This window comes from Zalophus californianus, chromosome X, assembly GCF_009762305.2.
Source record: "Zalophus californianus isolate mZalCal1 chromosome X, mZalCal1.pri.v2, whole genome shotgun sequence".
Lineage (NCBI taxonomy): Eukaryota > Metazoa > Chordata > Mammalia > Carnivora > Otariidae > Zalophus > Zalophus californianus.
The window spans coordinates 70,519,452-70,534,274 of NC_045612.1; the positions used below are offsets into that span (position 1 = coordinate 70,519,452).

The 14,823-nt window shown below is 47.2% G+C and overlaps 1 protein-coding gene across 1 annotated transcript; it reads left to right on the forward strand.

The window, feature by feature from the left end:
• The first annotated feature begins 4,346 nt into the window (after nt 1-4,346).
• Nucleotides 4,347-10,315, forward strand: RPS4X (ribosomal protein S4 X-linked). The gene is made up of 7 exons (XM_027608570.1): nt 4,347-4,418; nt 5,572-5,649; nt 6,130-6,310; nt 6,710-6,807; nt 8,272-8,443; nt 9,240-9,397; nt 10,145-10,315. Exons 1-7 carry the CDS (start codon nt 4,416-4,418, stop codon nt 10,244-10,246), a joined length of 792 nt encoding a protein of 263 aa, XP_027464371.1. The 5' UTR covers nt 4,347-4,415; the 3' UTR covers nt 10,247-10,315.
• Nucleotides 10,316-14,823: the final 4,508 nt, after the last annotated feature.

A 14,823-nucleotide genomic window follows, 5' to 3' on the forward strand; every position in this document is an offset into this window, starting at 1 on the left:
GTTCTGAGAACACAATAGAGAGGGGAAAGATCATTCAATACATTCTATTACAGAAAATAGAATTTTGTCTTTTTATTTATTTTATTTGTCTTTATCAACCCCAAGTTGATACAGAATTAGATATATGCTGTTAAATAGAATTGAGTATTTAGCAGATCTTTGAACTGATGGTAACCTTCTAAGCTTTGAATTGACAAGAAGAAATTGCAAGAGAAAAAAGATCGATAGATTTAGTTCTATAAAATTTTGAAACGTTGTACACAGAAAAATGTAACCAAAAGGAAAATAACCAAATGGTAAAAATATCCGCCTCAAATATGACAAAAGATGAACTTCCATGTTTCATAAAGCACACATGCAAATCGATCAGAAAAACATAACATGTCCCCCAAAGATAAATGGGCAGAGATACTTCACACAAGAGGAAATGGAACGGGCTAAGTACGCATATGGCAAAATGTTCAACCTCACAAGTGGTTTTTTAAGTGCAAATTAGAACAATCACATTAGTGAAAATTAAAAAAAATAAGTAATTACCGGGCTGGCACGAGGATAGTATAATTGCAAGGATTTTCGGAGAAAGGTTTTTGGCAATACACAGACACTACCTCAAAGTGCTCCGACTCTTAACATAGTGCTCCCTCTCCAACAGTTATTGCCAACCACTCTTGTGGACTGAGCCCAGTTCTTCCAAACGTGAGTAGTCCCCAGCCCGGGTCACGCACCTGAGCTCAGACCTGGCTCTATAAGACATCTCCAATCTGATGTCCCCCTCCTCAGCTGTGCATCTCAGTCACACCAAGGACGCCTCCTCCTTTTCCCCTGTGAATGCACCCCTGAGTCACCAAGCCAGAAACCTGGGAGTCATCCTAATTACCTCTTTGTCCCTCACTCCTGCACATTCATCTTTTCCATCAGATCCTGCCAATACTCCATTTGCAATGTGTGTGTTTTTTTTTTTAGATTTTATTTATTTATTTGAGAGAGAGAGAGAGAGAGCGCGCGCGCGAGAGAGAGCGTAAGGGAGAGGGAGAGATCACGAGCAGGGGGGAAGGGCAGAGGGAGAAGGGGACTCCCCACCGAGCAGGAAGCCGGACGGATTCGATCCCAGGATTCTGGAAACAGGACGTGAGCTGAAGGCAGATGCTTCACCGACTGAGTCACCCAGGCGCCCCTGCGATGTCTTTTGAATCTGCCTCTTCCTACTACTCACAGTCACAGATGTGGGTCTCACCTGCTGTTTCTTGCATGTATCGTTGAAATAGCCCTGACCCATCTCCTCCAAGCCACTGACACTTCCTTCATTACATTCTACAGGGAGCCGTCGGAGTTATCTTTATGAAATACAAAGCTGATTTCTGTGTCGTCCTTCAAATCTTTCAACGCGCCCCCCCCCCCCATTGTACACCTACAGGCTAAAGTCCAAGATTCTTAAACTTTAGCAGCCCTCTGTGCTCCAGACTGCTTTGCCACCATCTTTTCTCTGGTGAGCTTCTCCTGGTTTTCTGTCCCCTCCTCCCAGCTTGCCTCTCCTATTGTAATGTGAATTCCTTGAGAGCCGGAACAAGATCTTAATCATGTCTGCATCCCTGGTTGGTAATACCGAGGTTGACACAGAGTAGGCACTCAATAAATGTTGGGTGAAGAAATGTATTTCTTCTAAAGAAATCATTCAAAACTTAAAAATACAAAAATAAAGAAATCATTTGACAGAACGAAAAAGCTTATGAAGGAAAACGGTTCACTATAGGGGCATTCATAACACAGAAAAAGTGCAAAAAAACTTCATGTTCAACAATAGAAAACTTTTATTAATTATGGGACATCCATTTAATGGAATATGATGCAGCTGTTAAAATACTAATTATGAAGATTATGTAGCAACTCAGAAAGTGTTTATTATATAATAAAAGCAGAATACAAAATGGTCTGTATGCTAGGATGAAAATTATGTAGAAGTATGCATGCACACAAACCGATCAGAATGAGAACAGGAAAAGGAACAAATGAATACAGATGATGTGTTTAGGGTGTTTGGGGAGGTACTGTTTGTGATTTTCTTAAGCTCTTTGCAAATTCCCCTCGTTGTTGTTAGAATGTCTTTGTGCATAAATACCACTGACAGAGAAAAAAACATGTATACTGAGAAAGGTACTTTGATTCCCTCAAGTCCTTTGACAAGCTGTGGTAGGAAAGCAAATAAACCACTGACCTGGGAGGCAAGAGACCTGCTCCCCACCCCACCCCCACCCCGGACTGGCTGAGTGATCTTGATTAAGAAAGCTCTGCAGCTCTAGCCCCCATTTCTTCTACCCTCTCTGGCAGGAAGTCCCATGGTTATTCATCACTCCCAAATCAACGCCCATCATTTCTGTTCGCTGCGCCACTAGACCCAATGACCTCAGACCGAAAACCTCAGAATCCACCGTCCATTCTTCGTCGTCTCATCACCTCACTCTCTCTAATCCCCATCTCCAATCAATTGCCCCTCCTTTCCAATAATCATTTATAGCATGCTTCACTGTGGGCCTAGTTTTAGACAGAGAGGAGTCCCTGTCCTCCTAGTTAGCACCGGCTGGTTGAGAAGAGCCAACATTTTTTTTCTTCTCTTGCACCTCTGCAGACTGCTGAGGCGTAAAGTGGGGAGTAGAGACATATAAAGTGGGACCTCCTGAGGTGCCTGGGTGGCTCAGTTGGTGAAGCGACTGCCTTCAGCTCAGTTCATGATCCTGGAGTCCCAGGATCGAGTCCCCACATCGATGGGGACTCAGCAGGGAGTCTGCTTCTCCCTCTCCCCTCTCATGCTCTCTCTCTCTCTCTCTCTCAAATAAATAAATAAAATTTTTTAAAAAATAAAGTGGAACCTCCTGAGTAATGAGCTTGACCCCACGGTGGGAGGAGTTTAGGCACAGGCTGGATACTCTCAGGGATAGCGCGGTAAGACTTGGTAGAATGAGTGGGATGTTGACTCAGTGTATTCATTCAACAAGTACTTACCAAGTGCTGGACACAGCGCCAAGCTCTCTGTTGGGTGGCAAAGGGCCTGCCCAGATGAATTAGGGCAGTCTCTGTTATGGAGATTATGGAGATGCTCACAGTCTAGTGGAGGACAGACAAGGACACTACTCCTTACACTCCCAATGTGCTAAATTCTGTCACGGAGTTGGAACAAAGGGCTCTGAGGCAGAGGATTGTGGGACTGACCCTGCCTGAGGGGGCTGCGGGCTTACAGAGCCGGATGGACTTGAGTGGTTATGTATCTCCAAGGCTGAGGAGTGGGATTAGATGCCCCAAAAGGGGAGTGGGCTGTCCATGGCAGTTCCAAACTGAGGAATCATCAGGTCCACAGGCAGGACGCTTGAAAGGGGCAGCTTTCTGAGAGCAGTAAATAGTTTGGAGTGGCTTAAGCTTTGAGGTTAGGATGGGGGAAGGGAGCAATGAGTGTCTAGGCACAGTAGGCGCCAGGTGACAGGCGGTGAGACCTGAGAGACCAGGCAGGAGGGCCAAGGGCAGTTTCAAAGTAGGAAAGTAGTATGATTAGATCTAAGTTTTAGTGAGATAACCAGATGGTCTCTAATGTCTCCTCTCTTCCCTGAGACTTCATGGTAGGTGCCAAAAGTGTGTGGTACAGGAAGTTAGGGGCAGGGTGCCAAGGTTCAAGCAAGGACCCTACCTTCCTGCCCCCTACACTCAATCCCCTCGGGGATCTGGGAGAAGCAAGAGAGAATAAAAATGTTGGGTCTTCCTGGGGCGCCTGGGTGGCTCAGTCAGTTGAGCCTCTGACTCTTGATTTCCGCTCAGGTCCTGATCTCCGGATGGTGGGATGCAGCCCCTCCCTGGGCTCCGAGCTCAGCACGGAGTCGGCTTGGGATTCTCTCGCTCCCTCTCCCTCTGCTCCTCCCCCTGCTCTCTTGCTCCCTCTCAAATAAATAAATATTTTTAAAAAAAATGTTGGTTCTTCCCATCTTATAGTATGGGCAGGTTGGCTGGCTCAAGGGAACTCGGAAAAAGGGACAGACAAAATATGTTTCAGAATTAATATTAAATACCTATTAAATATATTCTACTGGTTATACAATCTTGTGTACGTGGGACTTCAAGTAGCCTCACTTGGCCCTGTCCTCGAAGGAAGGGACCATGTGTAGCTCATCTTGTATCTCCAGCCGCCAACACTGGATCGCGCGCCTCGGAGGCGCTCGGCGAATACTGGTTGGGGCGGGGCCTGGAAACGAGAGGGAGAAAATTGCCCAAGCCTCGGCCCTATGACCTCCCACCAGCAGGTGGCAAAATAGAATCCGGGTGCGCTGGGAAAGGCGGAACTGGGCGGGGCGTTTGAGGCTCCGCGCGCGCAGCCTCCGAGCCTCTTTTCTCGGGTACCGGAAGGAGGCGGGTCTCTTTTCGTTCCCAGCGCAGCCATGGTAAGGAGGTTTGTTCGCGAGCTCTCGGGGCCCATCAGCTTCCATCCTCCCAGGGTTGGGGCTACCCGGGGCTCCGGGGTTCCCGCAGGGGGTGGCCGGGTGGAGGCGAAGACACTGCGGCCTGCGGGTTGGCCCAGGCGGGCTCCAGGGCGAGAGCGAACGGCGGCCCCGGAGCAAGGCGGGCGGGGGGAGGAAATCGGTGCCGCTGGCGGGAAGGCCTCGGTCTCTGGCCCGGCCACGCCCGGCCACGCATCCCATGACCCTAAGGGGAACAGCTTTCTCCGTCCGGAGCGGCGGGCGGGCTGGGCGGGCAGACGACGGGCCCCGGGGCGGGTGGGTGCCGTGTACGCTGGGCCAAGAAGCGTTCTCTTCGTCGCTGTTTTGTTTTGCTTTTTTGGTTTTGCATTTTGTTTGTTGGCACGCCCGACTTGTAGTGTGGCCGGTAAGCATGTGTAGACAGCGTTAAAATGCTTCCGCATTTTAAAGTGAAAGCGGCTCTCAGCTCGTGGCCTTAAGAGTACGAGGGAACAGCGCTTGGCACGTGGTTTTGCTGTAAGGGCAGGTGAATCTCGCAGCAGACACTTTGTAACGAGGTGGTGAAGTTGGGAAAACATTTCTATGTAACTGATTAACCAGTAGCACAGACTGGGCTCTTGTCCGTTTCTGGTGCTGGCTCGCCCCGTGCCACAAGGTCCAACCCCTGGCCATTTTGGGAGACTAGTTTCTTAGGAAAAAACCACCTCGAGAAGCAGACACGCTTTTTAGCGGTAACTTTTTGAGAATACTTAGAAGAGCCCTCAGAGACAGTAATTAGTGATTTCTGTCCAGTGGAGGGGGGGTTGTAGTCGTTCGGGCATATAGTATTTGCTAGATAACTGTATGCGTTTGTCATCGCCCCACACTTTTTAACACTGTACACATTTCGCTGGAGAGGAAACGGAGACTCAGTTCTTTGAAGAAGTTGATAGAATTCCTAAGCTGTTCTTGAAACAACCTGTAGCCGTTTTAACAGCAACGAAATCTAAAACCCTGAAATTCTCGAAACGGAGACTCAGTTCTTTGAAGAAGTTGATAGAATTCCTAAGCTGTTCTTGAAACAACCTGTAGCCGTTTTAACAGCAACAAAATCTAAAACCCTGAAATTCTCCTTCAGGCTCGTGGTCCCAAGAAGCATCTGAAGCGTGTAGCAGCTCCAAAGCATTGGATGCTGGATAAACTGACTGGTGTGTTTGTAAGTATCATATTGTGAGCGTACATTATAAATTGTAAGTACCTTAAGGGACACGTTCAGGCGACCTATTTTATACTCATTTATGTACCAGACATCCCTGATTGCTATATCCATAAGTTACTTGGGCACAGGGCTATGGGAAGAGTGTGCTTGTCTTCCTCTGCTTTTTGAAGGCCTTGTGCTACTTAGCTGCACCCCACCTCACTGTTAATAGCTCTGTATCATTCCACATTCCACATGGTACACTTAGATGAACTGCGAACTGAAATTTTCCTAATGGGCCTGGACCTCTGAAAGGGGAAAATGCTATAAAGCTTCCTGGTCTGGAATAGTTTTGCGAGTTTTGAATACCTGTTTACCCAGATTCGGGGGCTGATGGACAGCCTGATGTCTAGTTAATGGATCTCAGGATGTAGGAAGTGGGTTTGCGTGAATTCCAACATTAGTTCAAGCTGATTTTTTTTTTAATCATCTTAACAGGCTCCTCGCCCATCTACTGGTCCCCACAAGTTGAGAGAATGTCTCCCTCTCATCATTTTCCTAAGGAACAGACTTAAGTATGCCCTAACAGGAGATGAAGTAAAGAAGATCTGTATGCAGCGTTTTATTAAGATTGATGGCAAGGTCCGAACTGATATAACCTACCCTGCTGGTTTTATGGGTAAGTGGTTAGTGGTGGGCACTCAGTGCTGGCTCCTTTGGGTTTTGTCTTCCTCTCCAAGATGGCAGTCATATTGAATATTGGTGGGCTTTTTAATCAGTCGCAGAAGTAAAGCATGACCGTCCCCTTCAGTTTCTTTACTAACCTAGTATAGGGCTGTAAATAATACGAACCATTTCTCAAAACCGAATTTCAACTCACTTTAAGTTTTACATGTCATAAAAACAGGGTTTTGAAACATTAAAAGATTAGCTGTCATCATAAGCCTTTAGGAGCTCCTGTTGGTATTTGAAACGGGAAGCACAGGGTTTTGTTTTGTTTTTTTCTAGTGGCGTGGTTGTTACTCAGCATGGGGTAGTAGGGCTGTATAGTAACCCTAGTTAACTGTTTTGCTGTCAGATGTCATCAGCATTGACAAGACTGGGGAGAATTTCCGTCTGATCTATGACACCAAGGGTCGCTTTGCTGTTCATCGGATAACACCTGAGGAGGCCAAGGTGAGTGTTCCAAACAGGCTGGGTCTTCATTATGGAAGTTGCTTCGTTCTAAGTGAGAACCTGGAGTGAGTATGTGGGCTGGTGCATTGCAGCGAGGTAGGTTGATTAAGATTACTTAACAGTCTTATACCTGGAAATAGCCAGGTAACAGTTTGGTGGGGTTCTGTGTGTGCAATTTTATGTCATCTTATTAAAAGTCCTACCAATAGGGGCGCCTGGGTGGCTCAGTCGCTAAGCATCTGCTGTCAGCTCAGGTCATGAATCCAGGGTCCTGGGATGGGGCCATGTCGGTGGGGAATGTGCTTTTCCCTCTCTCTCACTCACTCTCATAAATAAATCTTTTTTTAAAAAAAAGTCCTGATAGTGGCATCACAGTTCGTTGCTGGATATCTAATAATTGATCCCCATTTGAAGTTAACACCTTGTTGTATGGCAGAAAAGAAATTCCAGTTTAACGGTGGCTTCCAGGTTGTTTTTTAGAGGCAAGGAGAGTGATTTCTAGGAACATTTATTAGTGCCTGAAGTATGGGTCCTTTAAGCATAAGGGACCAGTAAACCAATACTAGTCCAATGTGATTGGCTCTTTGTCACGTCTCCATTTGTGGCTCTAGGTTTACTCTGGGGGAAAGGAAAAGTGTTAGTGCAGGAGACTGGTCATCCTTGGGGCATTTGTTAGAGATAGTTCCAAAAAACAAAAAGATTACAGACATTGATTATTTAATCCAGTTTGCTGTAGTGGTTTTACACAAAAGTTTAAGGCCCCTTGAATTATTGGCTATAAATGAAGGTTAATTCAATTGGGTGATTCAGCTCCTAATTTCTTTAGCTGCCTTGTTATCAGCCAGCTGGAGGGCATGTCCGATGGCATCAAGGTGATTTGATTTACTTCAGGGAGGTCAGGGAATGAAAGTCCAAGGTTGAAATGCTTTGTGTGAAATGTTTGTTGATTAGGGGAACTGGTAATGCAATTGCAGTTTGTGGGACAAAACTCAATTGTGTGATAGGAGCTGCTAAGAGGCACTTGGTAGGGGGCGGATGCGGGTAGGTTGGACGAATTCGGGGGACCTATGAGGCTGAAACAGCCTCAGGAAAGAAGGGTGATCAACCCGCTCACTGATGGAGTCCCCTGTTGTGGGATTTGGAGGTTGTAGAGCCTTCGATCCCTCAGACTTGAACATGGGCGGATGAGGGTGTGGTACAAGGAAAACCCCTAACAGGAAGACTACCCTAGAGAGGGGGACAGCATAAGAGAAATTGATGGAGGGTGGGAAGTAAAGTCAGGACACTGTTCGGTAGTTTGGGAAACAAGCAGTCCCTGTGTAGAGCTGTTGCCTTTCGAGCAGTTCCTACATAGAGCTGTTGTGCATTTTTAATGCAGTGACTTGTGGTTCTGAAATTACTGTTTCGTACGTTCTGGAGTGTGGTGCGTGAGCTAAACTAAATGTGGCTAACTTACATTTCCAGTATAAGTTGTGCAAAGTGCGAAAGATCTTTGTGGGGACAAAAGGAATCCCTCATCTGGTGACTCATGATGCACGCACCATCCGCTACCCTGATCCCCTCATCAAGGTGAATGACACCATTCAGATTGATTTGGAGACTGGAAAGATTACTGATTTCATCAAGTTTGATACTGGTAAGCAGTCTCATGCTACCTGGGCATTCTCTTTATTTTGTTTCTGGGCACTTTCTTTAAAGCCCAAGTATAAGAGTTGTTCTTCGCTCTTTCTCTCTCTCTCTCTCTCTCTCTCTCTCTCTCTCTCTCTCTCTCTCTCTCTCTCTCTCTCTCTCTCCCCCTGTGTGTGTGTGTGTCTGTCTCTGTCTCTCTCTCTCTCTCTCTCTCTCATGTAATCAAGCATTAGGACTTGTACTGGGCCTGGGTACAGAGTTTGGTGTTGTCTTGAGCCCTCTTAGGTGATTCTGATGTGCACCTAATTAGCAACCAAAGCTAGAGGTCTTTTGATGTAGTAAGGGATCGGGAAGGGGGCAACTCAAGTGACATTTGAAGAAATGTGCAGGGAATGTGTAAAACTTGCGTCATTTCGGCATGGCTTTGTGAGGGTAGTAAGGGTTAGAGATGGGGATGTATTCTGAATGGGGAGGGGGGAGTGGCTTTGGGGAGAGATGAGAGGTTGAACAGGTTTTTCTTCGGTGGAGGGTAGAAACAAACACCCAGGTGTAGTATAGTATGTTCATTTCCAGAGGCCCAAATGCTCAGAATATTCTGGGTGGATCTTTAGGTGTGAGGGGGAGGGGTGGGGCAAATCCTAAGAGAGCCCTAAGTGTCCTTGCTTGGCTAACCTATCCATAGCAGTAAATTCAAATGGGAAAAAATGACTCCTCCTGGTTTAGGCCTATCTCTTGTCATTCATCATAACAGGTTATGAGTTGGCACGGTGCCTGGCTCTGAGCAGATTGTTTCTTCTCCTTAGGTAATCTGTGTATGGTGACTGGGGGTGCCAACCTGGGAAGAATTGGTGTGATCACCAACAGAGAGAGACATCCTGGTTCATTTGATGTGGTTCACGTGAAAGATGCCAATGGCAACAGCTTTGCCACCCGACTCTCCAACATTTTTGTTATTGGCAAAGTAAGTCTGGGTGTCCCTTCCCTAATCCAGGGAAACCTGTGGACGCAGGTACTGCTGGGAGTGTGGCACCCGGCTGGCCTCTCCTGAGCTAGGGCTCACACAGAGCGGGGCCGGGGCAAACCTGGGCTTCTGCAGTATCACAGATTCCCCAGGGGGGACCTGATCACCTTGCTTGGTGAAAAGTGCCAGTAATGGGCGCCTGGGTGGCTCGGTTGGTTGGGCTACTGCCTTCGGCTCAGGTCATGATCCTGGAGTCCAGGGAATGAGTCCTGCATCGGGCTCCCTGCTCAGCGGCGAGTCTGCTTCTCCCTCTGACCTTCCCCCCTCTCATGCTCACTCTCTCATTCTCTCTCAAATAAATAAATATCTTAAAAAAAAGAGAAAAGTGCCAGTAATGGAGTGAATATGCCTTACTTGTACTTAGGTTCTTCGATTTGCACCTGTGGGGTTGGGGGCGGGGCTAGTAGTCAGCCTTGGACGCTACTTCCATAATTGCAGGTCATTACGAAGGGTATTATAGTTTGCATCTAATGTATGGGCAGCACGTTTATTAATAGGGTGACCCCGGCGGCCCAAGCAGTGAATATTTCTGCTAAACTGGCAGCTAAATGTGTTAAGACTGCCTGGCTGTTGCTAAACACTCTCAGGCCTGTTTCTTTAAAGGAGATGGCAGATGCCGCGTGTGCCAAGCTGCCAATGGAAGTTAGCGTGTGGTGGATTTGTAATGCTGCTCGTTTTCTCCCGCAGGGCAACAAACCGTGGATTTCTCTTCCCCGTGGAAAGGGTATCCGCCTCACCATCGCTGAAGAGAGAGACAAGAGACTGGCTGCCAAACAGAGCAGTGGGTAAAATGGTCCCTAGGTGACGTGATTGGAAGACATTATATATACTTAATTAAAGGTCATACAGCACGATGAATTGTCTCTTTGGTGTTTGTTGTGGTCCGGGTTGGGGTTTTGTGTTCATTTACAGCTGCCTGCTGTTTGACTTAGACCATGAAAAGTAGACTGATCCCTCGGGCAGGCTTAGGCACTCTGTGATGTAGGGCTTCCTGTGTCTGTCTTTAGATAGGACTCTGGGTGGTGGGAGGGAGAACACACCAGGCTTGACAAAGGAGCAGCAAGTAACCCAGGAGCGGGGAGAGCCAGGCGGCCCAGAGTTTGTGGCCAAGAACTCCTCTGTCCTATTGACTCTTCACTTAACAAAAATCAGTGCCCTCCTTCCTCTGGTCTTCATTGCACTGGCTCATCTGTTTTTCCCATTCTTACCCAGCTTGATCTCACCCAGGGTGGAAATCTCCAGCTGTGGACATGATCATAAATGTCTGGGCCCTTGATATTACAAAGCTGTGAACTTACTTGGACTTAGTCTAGTGTCTCCAGCTTCCACTGCAGTGCTCACCTCATTCCTTGGGGGACTGCAGAACAAAACTGTAGAAAGGCAACTTGTTCCTGCTTCCTGGAGTGTGTAGGGTCATGTCAGGCTTGCCCACCAAACTTAATAATTAAGTAGGGAGGGGCAGAGGGAGAGAGAATCTCCAGCAGACACCCCACTGAGCAGGGAGCCCAGTATCCACCTCAATCTCATGACCCTGGGATCATGATGAGCCAAAACCAAAGAGTCGGTTGCTCCACCAACTGAACCATCCAGGTGCCCCTTGCCCACCAATCTTAAGATTTATTTTAGAGGTGGGACAGAGGAATTCTCAAGCAGCTTGAGTCCCTGCTGAGCCCAGAGCCTGCCCTGGGGCTCTGTCCCAGGACCCTGAGATGAACCTGAGCCAAAATCAAGAGGCTTAACCAATTGAGCCACCTAGGTGCCCTGCCCACCAGTCTTCATGATTGTTTCACTTGCTACAAGGGTCAGCTCTCTCGTTCCTGTTCCCCTATAAGACATGTCTTCTCAAAACAAAAACCACCTTTACCTCCTATAGCAGGGCTGATCAACCTTTATACTATTGGTCCAGGTAACCTGTGGGTGGCTGTCCTGTGTATTGTGGGATGTTAGACTGCATCCCTGGCCTCTTAGCACTAGATGTGAGAGCGTGCCTTCCCATTGTGCCCAGTTGTGATCCCAGAATGACTCCAGAAGTAGCCAGATCCCTCTTGGGGAGCAAAATTCCCTTGTGTTAAGAACCAGTGTCCTACAGGGCGCCTGGGTGGCTCAGTTGGCTAAGCGACTGCCTTCGGCTCAGGTCATGATCCTGGAGTTCCAGGATCAAGTCCCGCATCGGGCTCCCTGCTCAGCAGGGCGTCTGCTCCTCCCTCTCCCATTCCCCCTGCTTGTGTTCCCTCTCTCACTGTGTCTCTCACTGTCTCTATCAAATAAAAAATCTTCAAAAAAAACCCACTATCCTACAGATCCTTCTGTTGTCTCACCACTTTTAACATCCTGTTGCAGACACTATTCAAGCTTACTAAATGATCCCACCGTGACAGGTTTGGAGGTCAGAGACCGTTTTGGACATATCTGAGGCATGATGAGCCCAGGTAAGGTCACTTTGCATGTTTAACTGGGCACAGGGGATGGCCCTCCCTGGTGCCCAGGTCTGTGGTCCGACAGAGAAGGAGGCCTGCTGAACATCTGTGGCTTGCAGTGTTGTACCCCCCCCCCCACTCCCCACTGTTGGGGGCTGGATCCTGGGCCTGGAGTCGGGAGCCACAGACAGAATACTGATCTTGTCAATGGAGCAAGGCACGAACTAATCACTCAGCTAAAAGAGGGTTGGCCAAGGAGTCTCCCAAGTCCATTTGGCCCCACAGGGCTTCTTTGCCTTTCATACTGCAGACTCCAAAGCACCACTGGCTGGGGCTTGAGAGCAGTAGAACCTGGGGCCTCCAGACCTCAGCTTAAGCAGGAGAAAGGGAATTTCTGCAAGGACAGGGTCCAACCAAAGCACATCGGAGAGGGATGTGAAAGTGGGCTTGCCAGACGTGTTGCTTCAGCGTGGTTCTCTTATCAAGAGTGGAACTCAGCCAGATAGGCAGTTCTGATGAGGAGCCAGGCCAGAAGAAACCTTAAGGTGCCCCTTGAAAAATAGGCCAGTGCGACAGCAAAAGGCCCACAGGCAGGAGTCCCTAAATACTGGTGGATTCTCTCGCCGTGCCCCCCTCCTCATTCAGCAGATGATGGAAATTACTCGAATTTTAGCTAAGGAACCAAAGCAAACGTGGGGAATGAGAGGCCTCCTGTTTGGTTCTTTCCACACGTGAAGTGGTTTTCTAGCTGCCTCATCGGCCAGCCATCCTGCACAACGGGGGAGTTGGGGTGTTTGGCGGCAGTCTCCTCACATCACCAGGATTTTTTAAAAGCTTTTTTTTATGCTTCTACATATAAGTTTTTTTTTTTTTTGCAGATTTTTAATTCCAGTTAACATGAGTTACGAGAGTTATATTAATTTCAGGTTGTACAATATAGTGATTCAACAATTCCACACAGCACCTTGTGCTTATCACCACAAGTGTCCTCCTGAGCCCCCATCACCTATTTCCCCCATCACCCCACCCACCTCCCCTCTGGTGACCAGCAGTTTGTTCTCTAGAGTTAAGAGTCTGTTTCTTGGTTGGTATCATTTTTTCCCCTTTGCTCATTTGTTTCTTAAATTCCACATATGAGTGAAATCATGGTATTTGTCTTTCTCTGACTTAATTCGCTTAGCATTATACACTCTAGCTCCATCCACGTCGTTGCAAATGGCAAAATTTCATTCCTTTTTTATGGCTGAATAATATTCCATTGTATTTGTATACACAGCACATCTTTTTTTTTTTCAAAGATTTATTTATTTGAGAGAGCAAGAATGAGAGAGAGAGAGAGAGTACATGAGAGGGGGAAGGGTCAGAGGGAGAAGCAGGCTCCCCGCCGAGCAGGGAGCCCAATGCGGGACTCAATCCCGGGACTCCAGGATCATGACCCGAGCCGAAGGCAGTCGCTTAACCAACTGAGCCACCCAGGCGCCCCCACACCACATCTTTATCCATTCATCAATCGACGAACACTTGGGCTGCTTCCATATCTTGGTCATTGTAAATAATCCTGCTATAAACATAGGGCTGCATGTATCCCTTTGAATTAGTGTTTTTGTATTTTTTGGGTAAAGACCCAATAGTTTGCTAGACTGTAGGGTACTTCTATTTTTATTTTATTTTATTTTATTTAAAGATTTTATTTATTGGAGAGAGAGAGACACACACAGTGAGAGAGGGAACACAAGCAGGGGGAGTGGGAGAGGGAGAAGCAGACTCCCGGCTGAGCAGGGAGCCCAATGCGGGCCTCGATCCCAGGACCCCGGGATCATGACCTGAGCCAAAGGCAGCTGCTTAATGACCGAGCCACCCAGGCGCCCCAGGGTAGTTCTATTTTTAATTTTTTGAGGAACCTCCATACTGTTTTCCAGAGTGGCTGCACCAGCTTGCATTCCCACCAGCAGTGCACGAGGCTTCCTTTTTCTCCACATCCTCACCAACACCTGTTGTTTCCTGTGTTGTTGATTTTAGCCATTCTGACAGGTGTGAGGTGATAGCTCACTGTAGTTTTGGTTTCTATTTCCATGATGGTGAGTGATGGTGAGTGATGATAATGAACATCTTTTCATGTATCTATTGGCCATCTGGATGTCTCTGGAGAAACATCTGTTCGTGTCTTCTGCCCATTTTTTAATCAAATTGTTTATTTTTTGGGTGTTGAGTTGTATAAGTTCTTTATATATTTTGGATACTAGCCCTTTATTGGATATGTCATTTGCAAATATCTCTCTTTCCATAGGCTGCCTTTTAATTTTGCTGATTGTTTTCCTCACTGTGCTTAAGTAAACAACATTTTAAATGCATTTTGTTTTTTATTTGTTAAACTAACACAGGAATTTTTTTATTAGCAACTAGCCCTAACGTGAGGAAGATTTCCATCCTAACAACAAGGTCGTATGGGTGTACTTCGCCAAAGCAGCCTGCGTATCATCAGACTGAGCTACAGGCTTCCAAATAAAATGGCTTGTGTCTTTGTAGGGCTTTCTAAGGCTTCCAATTTGATTCATAAAATCTTAGAGCTGGAGGGAACCTTAGAAATCATTTCAACAGGGAGGCAGACAAATGGTTATTGAGATGAAACTGACTGAAGCAAACAGACCTTTACTGGGTTTGGCTTACTTCCCTTGTGCTTTCAGTGGGCTGGGCCTCATGTTCCAGTCAGAGAGCCCAATGAGGGGCTCCATCCCAGGACCCTGGGATCCTGACCTCAGCCAAAGGCAGACACTTAACTGACTGAGCCACCCAGGTGCCCCAAGAGTCGTCTTCTCGCTGCTAAACCAGACGTTACAGAAAGAATGATATCCTCCCCAGTGCCTCCTGACCCACGCCAATCAGTTCTATCCATAGTCTTCCCCATCTCAGCTCATGGCAAACTGTCTTATCAATTACTCAAGCCAAACA

What these genes read in the sequence shown, in the direction of transcription:
- RPS4X (XM_027608570.1), top strand. An exon ending in ATAAACTGACTGGTGTGTTT is followed by an intron (nt 5,650 to 6,129) that starts GTAAGTATCATA and finishes TCATCTTAACAG; the next exon opens with GCTCCTCGCCCATCTACTGG. An exon ending in CTACCCTGCTGGTTTTATGG is followed by an intron (nt 6,311 to 6,709) that starts GTAAGTGGTTAG and finishes TTTTGCTGTCAG; the next exon opens with ATGTCATCAGCATTGACAAG.